Source organism: Lepidochelys kempii, chromosome 1 (assembly GCF_965140285.1).
Source record: "Lepidochelys kempii isolate rLepKem1 chromosome 1, rLepKem1.hap1, whole genome shotgun sequence".
NCBI classification, from domain to species: Eukaryota; Metazoa; Chordata; order Testudines; family Cheloniidae; genus Lepidochelys; species Lepidochelys kempii.
The window spans coordinates 218316413-218330482 of record NC_136380.1 but is presented as its reverse complement, the minus strand read 5'-3'; the positions used below and the strand labels follow the sequence as shown (position 1 = coordinate 218330482).

Sequence of the window (14070 nt, the reverse complement as noted above, 5' to 3'; positions counted from 1 at the left end):
CCCAGCCCTTTGCTATGAATGCTTTATTTGTTCAGTTCAATACAAAGGTAAGTAAACAGGTTTGTTGCTGATTAACCACATCATTTGGGAACTTTTTCAAAGTACATTCCAAGGCTTTGGGCCTGCACTGGAGTTGAAGCCCAAACTGCTATTGTCATCAACAAGAGTGGCCTCTTTACGTGTGTTAGACAGGGACAGTGCATGTTTTTTCAGCCTCACCCAGCTCACGAATGGCTGAAGGGATTTTGTTCAATCCTTCAAAAAAATCTCCTGTCAGAAAGCAAGCCCAGAAAATATCAAGCCCCCCCCAGAAGAATGTTACTGGACAGCTGTGAGCATCTGAAAGGAGTAGAAAGGGTTTTGCAGCCATAGAGTAATTAACCATAACATCTAGCCACTGTCTGGCACCCACCCCAACAATGAAAAGCCTTCTGCCAATGCCTCGGTGACTTTAGCCCCTCTGTGCTTCAGTTTCTCTACCTATAAGGCTGGGATAATACTTCCAGCCATCTGAACCTTGGCAGTTTTGGGTCATAGAGATATTCATCTGAATATTTGCTCCGGGTAGGTCCCTTCCCCTTCCTGAATTTCATGTTGAGTTAGGGGTTTGAAGTAAACCTGAAATGCAGAGCAAAACTCGACTACCAGGGAGAATAACTCTGGACGATCCTAACGGAAATGCAGCATTAAATATTAATAATGTTCATGAGCTGTAATAAAAGTATGTCACCACTTCCCTCCGAGGCATAGAATTAGAGCCGCTCATCTCTCTGTGTTATAGGACCCGCACTGCTCATGGAGATTCTCCTTTAGCTGAAGTGTTTGGTTTGGAGCCTCTGTTTTTGTAGGAGGAGCTGAGTTCTGTTCCCTCTGTCTCTGTGATGACAGCAGCAGTTCACACTTACACATCACCTTTCCTTCAAAGATCTCAAAGCACTTTCTGAGCATTAACTCAATTAGCCCTCTCAGCCCATCTGGCAAGCAGGTCTGAATAATTAGAGCAGGGTGACATTTTTGTTACAGCCCCTGAAACTGGTCTGGTTTCAGGCTTGCTTCATAATAATAATAGTACTTTATGTGTCTAGCGTATTTTTTTCACTTCAAGCTGCTTTACAAACAATAACTAATCTGCTCAATGCAGTTACAAACTTCACCGTTTGGAGTGTCTTGGCTCAGTTTAGAGCTAGCCCTGGCCTGGCTGCAGTGATTTCGAGCTCAGTGCTCTGACTGAGTTTCAGACGAGCCAAAGTTCTGCATCACAGAAGTCAGAACCCAAAGCCCCGTGAATCTGGCCTAACTTGAAGCAAACTCAACCCCTAGGCCCACTGGGGACCAATCCTGGGCTCAATATCTAGCAAACCCGGGCATGGTTCAGATCAAACCCAGGCCTGTATCAGAACAAAGTTTGGCCCATTCTGAGCTGAACTTGTGCCCAGTTTGGAGTGAACCTGAACCCAGGCCTAGTGTTCAGCAAGCCAAAGTGTAGAGTTCAGTGAAACTGGTTCCAACTTGGTGAGATACTCGACTTAGATTTGTGGTTTTGCATTTAAACCATTGTGGGGATGGGGGGGAGCCTATTGTGTTACTTCCCCTTTGCCATTTGGTCCCCTTCTCCCTCCCTCCCCCACTGAGCTGACTCATTCTCTGCTCTGCTGGACTTTCTGCCTGTCCTGGCAGTTCCAGTTTCACTGGTGGTTCTAGTCCCAAAGGCAGCTCCTGTTTCCTCTCCCTTCTTACGTATCCGTAGTTTCTAGTACAGGCTGCTGGGCTGGTTTTCTACTGGCCTGTAGGCACTTTGCACTGAAGAACTTGGACATCTGAAGAAGTATCCGGAAACAAGGAGAGCCAGCACCAATGCCCAGATCGTCAAAGGTATTTAGGCTCCTAATTGGAAGGATCTGGGCCCAACTGACCGGCCAGCTCAACTCAGACCACCAGAAAGTGCTCTGAGGCTACAGACCCCAAAGCTCTGGAGCCAATGTCTCAGGGTCTTGTCTAGTTTTACTGTGGGTTCAAATGAGTCTATTGATAAGTTTCAGAGTAGCAGCCGTGTTAGTCTGTATTTGCAAAAAGAACAGGAGGACTTGTGGCACCTTAGAGACTAACAAATTTATTTGAGCATGAGCTTTCGTGAGCTACAGCTCACTTCAGCTGTAGCTCATGAAAGCTCATGCTCAAATAAATTTGTTAGTCTCTAAGGTGCCATAAGTCCTCCTTTTCTATTGATAAGGCTTCTAATACTTTCTTGGGGATATTTTCTCACAGTCTGCTATATGTTTTTTTCTTCCTTACCATACTGACAGTCAGTCTAACATTAACATCTAAATATTTCAGTGGCTAGTAGGTGTTTGTGTATGGATACAGACCATTGCCCTCAGCTGGATGGAATCAGAATTGCTCAGCTGTGTGACATAGGCCCTATACTTCTCAGAGAAAATTGGAGATTCTCCTCTAACTCAGGTAGCCTGAGGCTTGTTTTGCTTATATTTTGGTTTGGGGGCGGGGAGGGGGAGGAATGTGGATCTGGAGGATCTGAATTCTAGCTCTCAGAACTGTGTGAAGTTATTCTGGGGTGCAGCACCGTGACAATCATGATGTGACCCTCAAGGTGGATGTACAGCTGTTAAATTATGTTCAGCAGAGCCACGTTCTGGCTGCAGCATTTTGAATTTCCATCACTTTTGTGCATTTAAAATTTCAAGTGAAAACCTGCACCCAACATTTTTATGTGCGCTGCACTTCCCCCCCCCCCCCATTACGCTTCATTTTTAAGATTGCATTTATGTATTGCCCTAATTTAAGATTACATTTATTTATTGCATTTATTGCATTGTTTATTTTACGACTTACACACTGCACCGGGACAACATTTCAAACCACACGTACAATTTAATAAGTGTCAGAGTAAACAAACGACAACCCAACCATCAGTTTTTTACGAAAAGAAAAGGAGGACTTGGGGTTAGTCTCTAAGGTGCCACAAGTCCTCCTTTTCTTTTCGCGAATACAGACTAACACGGCTGCTACTCTGAAACTTGTCATTAGTTTTTTACATGCACTTTACTCTTGAGAGGGCGTGGGGAGCTGATGGCCTGTAGACTATGCCCTGGGGGATGAGAATCAGGCTGCAATGAAGCAGTAGAGGATGTAAATTCCAAACTTAATGAAAATCCCGGCTGTCAGGCCTCAGATATTCGTGGCGTCATTTCCAAAGGCACTGAGCACCCTTTACTTCCATGCTTGGCCCCTTTGAAAAGTTGATCACTAGGGATTGTCAGTTCTAGTGTCTCAGGTGATCTCAATTGTCTTGGAAGCAGTTGGGCAGAGAGCTGGGGCTGTCATCAGGGAGCCAGAACCCAAAACTTAAAGATGCAAAGACTGCAAATTGCATAGGAAGCTAGTGCAGTCTGTGGAGAACTGGAATAATGTGCTTTCTTCCATCAATGCCTCTAAACAAGCAGGCACTTGTATTCTTCTCCAGCTGTCGCTTGGAAGAGGTCTTCCAAGCATCATGTAAGAATCAGCTTTGGAGGTGACAAAGGCCTGGATGACAGTGGCAAGATGGATGACAGAGGAAAGGCCTAAAAGAAGTGCTTCTCATCTCCAGTGCCACCTGGGAAGTCAGGAGCCTCCTTGACAAATGGTGGGCCAACCCCCTCCCTCTGGGGCAGGTATTGTTGCTGCTACCTTCCCGCATCGTACCTAACTTGTCTGGACTGAGCGGTCTCAGCCAAAGTGTTCTCACCCATGTCCCAGTTTCAGCCAGACTTTGGGAAAACAGAGCAACTGCACCATCCAGCTCTGATGAAGAGATGAACTTTGTACTGATGGCACCCCAGCTCTCACCATTCCCCACGTCCATGTGGCACAGGAGAGGTAAGGGAAGGCAGCCCACAGAGACCTGATGAGCAGTTACCCCACACAGACAATAATAGCGCTTTACTCTTACAGAGGGGTTTTCATAGAGAGATCTTGCAGCACATTACAAGAAGTAGCGTTGTCCCCATTTTATAGATGGGGAAACTGAGGCCGAATGATTCACCCCCAGGGCACACAGCAAGTCAGTGGTAGAGCAGTGATTAAAACCTTGGGCTTCTGACATCCAGCCATCTATGGGTCCTCGTCTTTGAAACATGACAATGCTTTGATTGACTCACTCACTAATGTTTGTAAAATGCTTTGAGATCCTCAGAAGATCAAGAGGATCTGAATACACTTTACAAACATTAGCGGCAGCTTCCCAATGCCCCTGTGGCTTAGATTAGTAGCATTATATCTTCCTACCTCTGGGGAAGACCAAAACAGAGAGGTGAAATGACCTGAACAAGCTCCCAGAGCAAATCACTGGCAGAACCACAAAAAGGAAGAAGGTCTCCTGACGTGCTGGTCTGTGGGTGAACTACAGGACTCTCTTGCCTGTGATTATTTCATGACTGCTTTTGTAGATGCTCATTCCCTTAGCCTCTGGGTGTGCAATATACTGGTAAATGAAATGCCATAATGCATTACATGAGGCTGGCCATAAGAGAGGACACAAGCTGCCCCTGTCCTTGGATCACCTCATCCAACCTTGAATAGTCCAGCAACAGTCTGCAGCCAAGAAAATGCTTAACTACACAGAAGTGTCTCTGAAGGAGAAAGAAAAGGAGGACTTGTGGCACCTTAGAGACTAACAAATTGTTAGTCTCTAAGGTGCCACAAGTACTCCTTTTCTTTTTGCGAATACAGACTAACACGGCTGCTACACTGAAATCTGAAGAAGTGACTACTACAGCCAGTGATCCCCTCCCTGCCCCTACAGCTCCCCATCCTGCCCCTCTCCCCGACAGGTTGTATCTCTAGCTTCCAGCACAATGATACCAAAAAAATGCCTCATTCATTCATATGTGAGCGGAGAGCATATGTGGAGAGCGGCCTGCTCTACAAAATTGGATCTGGGGCCTGACATGAACTTCCCCTAAGTTGAGGGCTTCAGTTTAGCACCTGGCACTGGCAGACGGGCCTGGCCCCTTCCTGGCACTTCTCAGCTGGCCCCATCAAATTCCTATCAAATTGGAAATTTTATTTGAAAGAAGAAAAAAACATCCCAATGGGTTCCAGCCCCTTGGGCCTGATTCACTGTTGTCCTGCCACCTGCGTTGTCACTTCCCCCAGCGCAGAGGGTATTGAGGGCCACCATTCTGCCTTGGTAGCATTTTATCCTGCACTGGTGTCATTGTGTCTACAAACTGCAGGACAGCCGGGAATCAAGCCCTCTGCTTGCAAAACCCCTTTGGAATGGGCTTTGGTGTGCCCCATTATAGAGCTGTGGGCCAGGGGTGAAGTTCACCTCCAGAACCAAATGCCCATGGATTTGGAAGTAGGGAGGAGGGTTGGCTGGGGCTGTGAGCATTTCTCCTCTATGGCCTCCTTTCTGGGATGATTTTTACACACATAGGGCTTGAGCCAGAACCCAGTGGAGTCAGTAGGAGGCTTTACCTTGACTTCCCTGGGCTATGGACCCATGCAAGGGTGGACTGTAGAATGCCAGGAATTCAGGGAGACATTTTTTAATCCTGATGCCACCATGTGTCACTTTCCTCCCCCACCCCCTCCTTCTCTCACACCGTCCCCTCCCCACCAATCAACCCTCTTTAACATGACAATGTGTACTGAAGACCTGGCTGATGCAGGATATTGTACTCCTTAGAAGGGAACTGCTAGCTATAAAGGTAGACTTTCTAGGGCACCCTCATCCTGGGTGGTGAGCTTCAGTCCTTGAGTGAGGTGCTGTCTACTGGGAGGTGGGGGTGGGGAGCACCCAGGGGGGAGCACCCCTTCAAACCAAACCCACATGAGTGCTCACTTGGCTGTGCCCCCTTACCAGCCTTACCCAAGTGGGACTGGCATGGGCTACGGGGAGTTTTACTGGAACTCAGCAGGGGGTACAGAACCTGCTATATCATGCCCGGGAAGGGGAGCAGAAGCAGCTGGTGATGCCCAGTTTCCAGTGGAGGAAAGCCAGAACTCAGGTAAGCCATCAAAGTTAAGTCATAGGACTGAGATTCAGGACACCTGGGTGCCAATCCTAGATCTGTCATTGACTCAGTGAGTGACCTTGGGAAAATCACTTCCACTCTTTGTGCCTCTCTTTCCCCTTTATAAAATGTGGATATGAGCCTAATTCATTCAGACTTACAAAACATTTTTTTATCCTCAGGTATAAGCACTGTAAAGGCAAAGTATCCTTGTCTATCTGTAACACCTTATCCTGGCAGGTGAATGGCCAAGGGGGGCAGGGGATGATCAGGCCTCGCTTAAACCAGAGCTGTCATATTTATGGAGAGAGGCAAAATCCATGTTTGGTCCATGGGCCGGAGCATGCATTTAGTGTTCTGTACACCCATCACCCACAGCACAGCTCCCTGTGCTGGCAATGGGGGCATTGCAAAGATGACAGCCTTTACACAGTGATTGAATGTGTCATTATCATTGTTATACTTGTTCAAGTCTCATTCAGTATCACAGTGGGAGGATGGGGAATCCTGTTAGGATCCACTACTGCTTCTGCCCTCTGTTTCTCTCCTTTCCCCGTCTTCCTTTCTCTGCTTGTCTCTTTCTGTTTTCCCCTGTCTTCTCTCTCCATTTCTTTCAATTCAGCAGCTTCCAATTCCCACCCCATGGGCTTCACTCCTACCTCCTTCCCATCCCATCTGTTCAAATGTTCATCAGTGAAATAGTTAATGCAGACAGGTCTTTGCCTAGTGCTATCCTTACACTCTAGAGTCAATGCCCCAGTGAGATTAATGGGAATTTGGCGGTGGGGATTACACCTCTCTTGAGTCATTGTAAAAATCAGCATTGTTGTTTCAGGCTATCTACAGGCAAGGGGTTACATCAGTACACAGTGGGCTCTCATTTTGTACGTTAACTTCCTGACCATAAGGACTAGAGACGTACCCTTTGTTTTAAATGAAATCTTAGATTCTTTATGCTCCATGGGCCACAAATACATCAGGCAGGCTGGGTGTTTCCCCCCACTCCACCCCAGGGGAGAGTTTGGATGTAGAGCTTTGAACTTGGACTCAAAGGTCTGCAGAGATGAAGAGCTGTCAAGACCTGGGCCTGTCTCAGTTTTTAGTGTGAGGGTTTGTTTAGCTGCCATTCATGCTTCTTGCTGACTCTCCTGTTCCTCCTCCTAGTCCTCCTAACCCTTCAGTCACTGGCTAGTTCCCCGTCAGGGCTTGGGAGGCGAGTTGGGTAGCAGATGCTAGTCTAGGTACTGAGGTGCGTCTATTACTGTGTGGAATTAGGAGCTTTTCTTTGAATGGAGTTATGCCTTTTCTCCAAGCTGACTGAAATCCCTTCTAACCCCACACCCATGTCCCACTGGCCGCCTGGACATACCCTCCTCACCTAACCTACCTTCACCATTGCTGCAAACTCACAGATCCCCCCCCCCCAGACATGCAGAGCCCAAGCCCCACTCACCATCCTGCAGCCCCTCTCCAGCCACCCTTGTATGCAGGTCTCACATGGGCCAGTTCCCCAATGGGTCTGTAGTAAACCTGCCCTGCTCTCCCCACCCCCCACCCCCACATGAGCACCGACTCCTTCCCTACCCCCACCCCAGACCAGCATTCCTTATGCAGCCTGCCTCCTTGCAGCCACAACTTCTCCCTATCCTGCACCACCCAGCTCCCCACAGCCAGGAACCTGCCCCACTCTCCCCTCCCCCCCCCCCCCGGGGGCCCTCACAACCCAGGCTCCCCACTCTCAGTTCTTAGGGCCAGGAAGCGGCAGTTAGGAGGCAAGTCAAGCAGAAGCAGAGGGGGTCAAGAAAGGGAGGGAGGTAACATGGAGAGCACATGTCTGTGGGGAGGGGAATCAGCACTCGGTGAGTGGGGCCTGCTGGAATAGCTGGTGGAGGTGGGGGTCTGGGGAAAGGACAACGAGGTAGGCTGGCATTCTCAGGGGAAGGCGATGGCTGGGCAGGGCTGGAGCTGGCAGTGGAGAGGGCTGGGGTCTAAAGAGAGTGCTAGCTGGGGCATGTTATAGCTGTTCGATTATCTCTAGACTTTTCTGTGGCGCTGCTCCCTGTAGTCCCTGGGCACTTCACTGACATCAATGAATGTACCCTCGCCCCTGCGAGGAGGGTAGGTGTGATTACCTCCATTTGCACCTGTGCAAAACCTTAACCTCCATCTCAGCTGGTGGCGTTTTACATGGGTGCAAATGACTACCCAAGGTGCCAGATGTAAGTCACACAGCGCAAGCCTGGGGCTCTGCTCAGAATATAACCCACAGCTGAATTTCAAGTGTCTTTTTTAACCACACAACCATTTTTCCTCTCAGCTGGGGAGGGATTGGTAGCAGGGAGGAGCCAGTGACCTGCACAAGAGATCAGTAGCTTACATGGGGGAGATGGAGCATTAGGATTTCCCAAAGTACCTCTTGATTCAGACTCTTTGGGGCAGGTGCTTGGGACCAAGGATGGGTTAGGATGGTCTCTAAAGATCTAAGGGGGTAATTCCCTTATTGGCCCTGAAACTGTCCTCCCCACAAGTGGATGTTAACTCTCCCCTCTCCCTATGGGCAGACAGGTGAGAAGTTGGGGGGGTCAGGGAGAGGGAAGAAATTGTCCAAGGGCATTTGGCCAGGCTTGCAAACCAATACACCCTTCCTGGCCCCCACTGCTGCCCGCATCCACACGTGCCAGACACCTAGGGGAGAGCTATCTGTGTAATCTCACTTGTTAACATTTTCCTATTCATGCTGCCTCAATGGCTTTGCATGTTGGCGGCTTTTGTCTGGACTAACAGCCCAGATTGCTTAGGAAGCTTTTTCTTTAGATCTCAATCTTGGCTTTGTCCTTCAGGCAGAGACCCCCTTAGGATATTTCCCAGGACAAGCTGGAAGGGTCTTTGCGGGTTCCTCTATCCTCTTGAATACTGTCTCTGGAGTGAGTGGCGCTCCCCAACCTGTCTCTGTGTCCTCTGTCTGTGCCTTTTCTCCTCCTGTAAACTCTCATCAGCACAATATTCTATTCTAGTTCTCATGTGCTTTGCAAAGGGTAGCGGCAGCCTAGTGGTTAGAGCAGTGGGCTGTGAGTCCGGCAACCTGCGTTCTTGTCCTGACTGACTCACTGGGTTGTTCTGGTTATCACTTTACATCGGTGGTGATAATACCTACCTCCCTCCCTCCCAACAGTGGGATGGGGAGGGTTAATTTGCCAGTGTTTGTGAAGTGCATTGAGATCCTTGGGTAGAAGGAGCAGAAAGTAACACTACTGGTGAGAGACAGTTTGGTCCAGTGGCTGGAGCACAGGACTAAGGGATCAAAGCCTAAACTTTCACTTGTGACTGGTCATGCTGAGTGCCCCAATTTTTGGGTGCCCAACCTGAGACCTCTTAAAGGGGCCTGATTTTCAGAGAGTGCTGAGCACACGTGGGCTTTGAGCACCAGGCCCCTTTAAGGTGTCTCAGACTGGGGACCCCAAATCAAGGCTCAAAATTGACCAGACTTAAGCCCAAGAGTCCAGTGCACAGATTCGCTGTGTGCCCATGGGCGAGTGATTCACCTCTGCACCCCAGCTTGTCCATCTGTCAAAGGGGTGTAATTATGCTTGTCCTGCGCAGAACTGCTCCTCTATGTGACAGAGGCCCTGTACCACTAACAGCAAACATTCTCCTTTAGCTCAAGTGCTGAGCGTCTGTGCTGTCGGAGCAAAAGGATTTGATAGCGATCCTGGCTGCCAGTGTCAAGTTAGTGGCCAGATTAGGCTGTGTAGTGACAACCTTAACATATAATTATAGCGCTTTTCATCCCTAGGTCCCAAAGTGCTCTGCAAAAGGACAAGCTATAGAGGATTTGGAGATGTAGGGATGAACTGTCCATCCAGGTTTCAGAGTAGCAGCCGTGTTAGCCTGTTTTCGCAAAAAGAACAGGAGGACTTGTGGCACCTTAGAGACTAACCAATTTATTTGAGCATGAGCTTTCGTGAGCTACAGCTCACTTCATCAGATGCAACTAGCACACGAAAGCTTATGCTCAAATAAATTTGTTAGTCTCTAAGGTGCCACAAGTACTCCTGTTCTTTTTGCCCATCCAGGGTGTCACCGTGAGGCTTAATCTGGCCACTTGCAACTTCACACTGGCATCAGGGATACATATCAGATTCTTTTGCTACAAAGGCGCAGATCCTCAGAGCTTGCGCTAAAGGAGAATCTCCTTTGCTGCTAGCAGTATATGGCCTATGTCACACAGATAAGCAGTTCTGATCTCACCCAGCAGAGGGCTCTGCATGTGTGTGTGTGTGTGTGTATTTACACACATGTGGGTTCATTACAGCATATATCCCCTTTGTCTTTAGATCTCTCCCCTGCTTCCTCCAGCTCTGGGAATTTCAGCCACTTCACACCAGATTCGGCCACCAGCCCCAAGACAGAATCCTCGTCCCCCCAGCCTGCGTCCAAGCCCCAGAAGAATGGGAAGGAAAGAGAGGGAGGGATGAAGAAGGCCAAGATCCGTACAGCCTTCTCCAAGGAGCAGCTGCAAACCCTGCATCAGCGGTTCCAGAACCAGAAATACCTCAGCCCCCAGCAGATCCGGGAACTGGCTGCAGTCCTGGGGCTCACTTACAAGCAGGTGAATAGTGAGGGCATAGAGTTGTCTGCCTTGTAATGGCTGGGCTGCACCTGAACGTCACTTACTGCAAGAGGAGTCGTGGAATAAAGGTGGGGGTTGATTAGCACAGAACAGTGGCAAAGGTGCTAGATGACAATATTAGTATTTATGTCCTATATTTTTCCTTAGAGCAAGTACAGGACATGGCTGTGACAGAGCAAGCTCCATACACACACATATAACTGTCCCCCTCCCGCTCCCAAATGTGCCTCAGTCCTGCCCCAGAAAAACCCTTCTTGGAGGGAAAATTTCAGCAGGAAGACAGTGTTGCCTAGTGGACACTGGACTCAGACTCAAAGAGACCTGGGTTCTTTTTCAGCTCTGCCATTGGCCTGCTGGGTGACCTTGAGCAAGTCACGTCCCTTCTCTGTGCTTCAGTTTCCCCATGTGTAAAATGGGGATAATGACACATCCATGGATGGAATGTGCTAAAACCCAGTCAGTCCTTGGCACCTCTGTTGAGACTCACGATGAGGGGACCAGCTACTGCCGGTGTTGCCAACTCCTGAGATTTTACTGTGAATCTGCCAGTAGTTGCTGATTTTCCTGAAGACCTTGAGTCACGAAAACATGAGAAGCTCAGCTTTCATTTTTTTTTTTTAAAAAAAAGTTTCTAGATCTCCTGGTTTCAGGGAAAAGCTTGAAAATGTGACCCTCTGAAGGCTCCAACATCAGGAGGCAAAGCGAGCGAGCAAGAGAGAGACCTTTTGTTCAAATCTGGCTTAAAAAATCACAACTCTCATGATATTCAGGGCCTGATTCGTGATTTTTGAATGCCAGGAGTTGGCAGTGCCGTGACGCCATGGTCTGTGGTGTGGTTGAGCAGTAAGTGGGTCACCATAGTTCCCTGCACTTTATGCTCTGCATCAGTTCCCAGTCCTCTGCTGGGTGCAGTTCCAGGCACTGGTGAATTTCCCCATAAGGCGCTGAGTGGCCTGGCATGGATTAGTTCACAAATAATTTCCTGCCCACCCCCTCCCCAGTGCCCCCATGCAGCACCTGCAGTAAGCTGGGACGCTGCTGTGAGCTCTCCCCAGGGCTGAACTCCTCCCACCAACCTGTCTTCCCGCACCCATGCAATGCGCTTGACACAAGGCCTCATGCAGGTACGGCAAGCCCCCCACACAACTGCCATCCCTGCAGATTTATGAGCATCACTTGTGCCACCGCTGCAATGCCTGAGATGAAATCGATAGCCCAGGTCCAGCTGAACTGGTGCCGTCTATAATGGTCTCTCCCGAGAGTGGATGAGAAGCCACAAGCATTGTAGCTGCTATGGTTCAGCCATTCTTCCTAACCCTATCCCACAATGCAGTGCTTATGGAGATTATCCTAATGAAAGTGCTGGGCACTCTGGGCTTGGTGCCTCAGATATCCCAGGATGCACTGGGATAACAAACACAAACACACACCCCACCTACCCACCCCCCAAACCGGTTTTGTCAGAAACAGGACAAGTGAGACAACCAGCTATTTGCTGCAATCAACATCCTTGCAGCACTCCCTATTAGTGCAGACACAGCCCTGGGGGAGTGCGCTTTGGAATCTGCCCCCATCAGGGATCTTGATTTTGAGGACTGATAGGATGCTGGGCAGGCCTTCTGCCCTCCCTGCACCCCCGCAAACACACATTTCCTTAATTTTGGCCTGTAATCAGGAGGGATTTAATCCATTCTATGGGTGGGACTGTAGAGACCATGTTGAGTTTGATTTGTGCCAGTTTTTGGCCACACTCATTCATTTGTCACAGCTGTAATGCGCCTAAATGTCACAATGATGGGCACAATGTGGACAATGTAGGTGCTGGGGACAGAGATCCACTGACACAATTTGCATAGGCCACTAAACAGGCATCTGATGTTGAACTGGGGCCAGACTTTAACCAGCAACCACTCAGATGCTTTATACTCCACTCCCTGATTCCCTGAGCCCTCCAGTCACTCCACCCCTTACCCAAGAGTCTCATTGTAATTGGTGAGTCAGAGGTGAAAAATGTCTTAGCCCATTCCATATTCCCCCCTGACTATCCATTCCCCCGGGAACCTTCTGACCCCTCACGGCAGGTTAAGACCTGGTTCCAGAACCGAAGGATGAAGCTGAAGAGATGCCAGAAGCACAACTTGTGGTCGGAGCGGGCTCAGTGCCTCACTCAGGTAAGGGCATTCCACACAAAGGGGACCAAGACCATTGGTCCAGAAAGCCCAGTGTCCTGCCTTCTCCCACAGCCCAGTGGTATATTCCCTCTGCTATCCCATTTCCTGCTGTACTGGATCAGTACCATGGTCCAGCTAGTTTGGTAACCTGCCTCTGCCATCCCCAGTCATGCCGAAGATCCATCCTGCCTGCCTTCTGCTGTTCTGGTCTGTTTAGCCCACTGACGTGCCTCCTGCCCTAAGGCAAAAATGGTAGATAGTTTGGTGTCCCCCAGCCAAGCAGGGCAATGGTCCAGCTTTTGTTAGTAGCTCTCCTCCTGTTCTACTGGATCAAGCCAGCGGTGAGTCTGGTCTCATGCCCAGTTGTGAGAGTGGCCTCACATCTCCCATATCACCTCATATCAGATCTATGAAGTACATTTCTTCTTGTTCCTCCCCACCTCCTCGTGTCCCATGGATACGCCTGAAAGCAAAAGGATAGATATAGCCCTTCTACATTTTAGCCCGGTGAATGCCAGTAGAGATGCAATTGGTTTTGATTCCTGTTCTCTCTTTCAGACCGGGTTCCAGCCCAGCGGGTACCTGGAAGTGCACCCCAAATTCCACCAGAGCTATCCGATCAGCGCAGCTGGAAACATCCAAGCTGTGGGCAACCCCCGTCAGAACTACTCAGCAGGGCAGAACCCATATGCATTCATAGCCAATGAGGAGGGGGGGGTCTTCGGCAAAGGTGGGGCCACCTGTAGCGTCCAACAGACAGTGGGATTCATTGCCCAGCACAAAGTAGACTTTTATCATGGCTTCCCTGGGACCATGGAATACACTGGCGCAAAGACAGGAGATGGCTATAGCTTCCACCATGCCTCAGCCACTGTGGCACCGTTTCCGGGCACTGCTGGCCACCATCTGTACCACCCCTAAGCAGGGTTAATGCAGAGAGCCCAAAGCAATTGTTACTGAATCTCTTCCTTTCCCTGCATCTCTCACGCTGTCTCCTACTTAGGGTAATTACACAACTCTGTCCCTATCTTACATTCAGACACATGGGCTCACTCACACCCACCCAAACTCTCATGCAGTTACTAACAAAATAAATAACACACATCCATGCACAAACATGTAGGTGTACCCATACATTTACCCTACAGTGAAACTGGGTATCTTTCTAAAAAAATATGATCTGGCTCCATCACAACATATGGACTTGCTACAAGAATCACTAGGTGAAATTCTCTGGCCTGTGGTATGCAGG

General features: G+C 49.1%; 1 protein-coding gene across 1 annotated transcript; it reads left to right on the top strand.

The window, feature by feature from the left end:
* Positions 1 to 5833: 5833 nt before the first annotated feature.
* On the top strand, positions 5834 to 13739 carry LOC140905892 (homeobox protein NANOG). The gene is made up of 4 exons (XM_073329390.1): positions 5834 to 6011; positions 10352 to 10626; positions 12729 to 12818; positions 13377 to 13739. The coding sequence occupies exons 1-4, from the start codon at positions 5834 to 5836 to the stop codon at positions 13737 to 13739; spliced, it is 906 nt and encodes a 301-aa protein (XP_073185491.1).
* The last annotated feature ends 331 nt before the right edge of the window (positions 13740 to 14070 follow it).

Bases quoted from the DNA above. Each gene is read 5' to 3' on its own strand.
- LOC140905892 (XM_073329390.1), top strand. From the start codon at position 5,834: ATGAGTGCTCACTTGGCTGTGCCCCCTTACCAGCCTTACCCAAGTGGG. The intron at 6,012-10,351 runs GTAAGCCATCAA...CTTTGTCTTTAG, and splicing joins GGAGGAAAGCCAGAACTCAG to ATCTCTCCCCTGCTTCCTCC. The intron at 10,627-12,728 runs GTGAATAGTGAG...CCCTCACGGCAG, and splicing joins TGGGGCTCACTTACAAGCAG to GTTAAGACCTGGTTCCAGAA.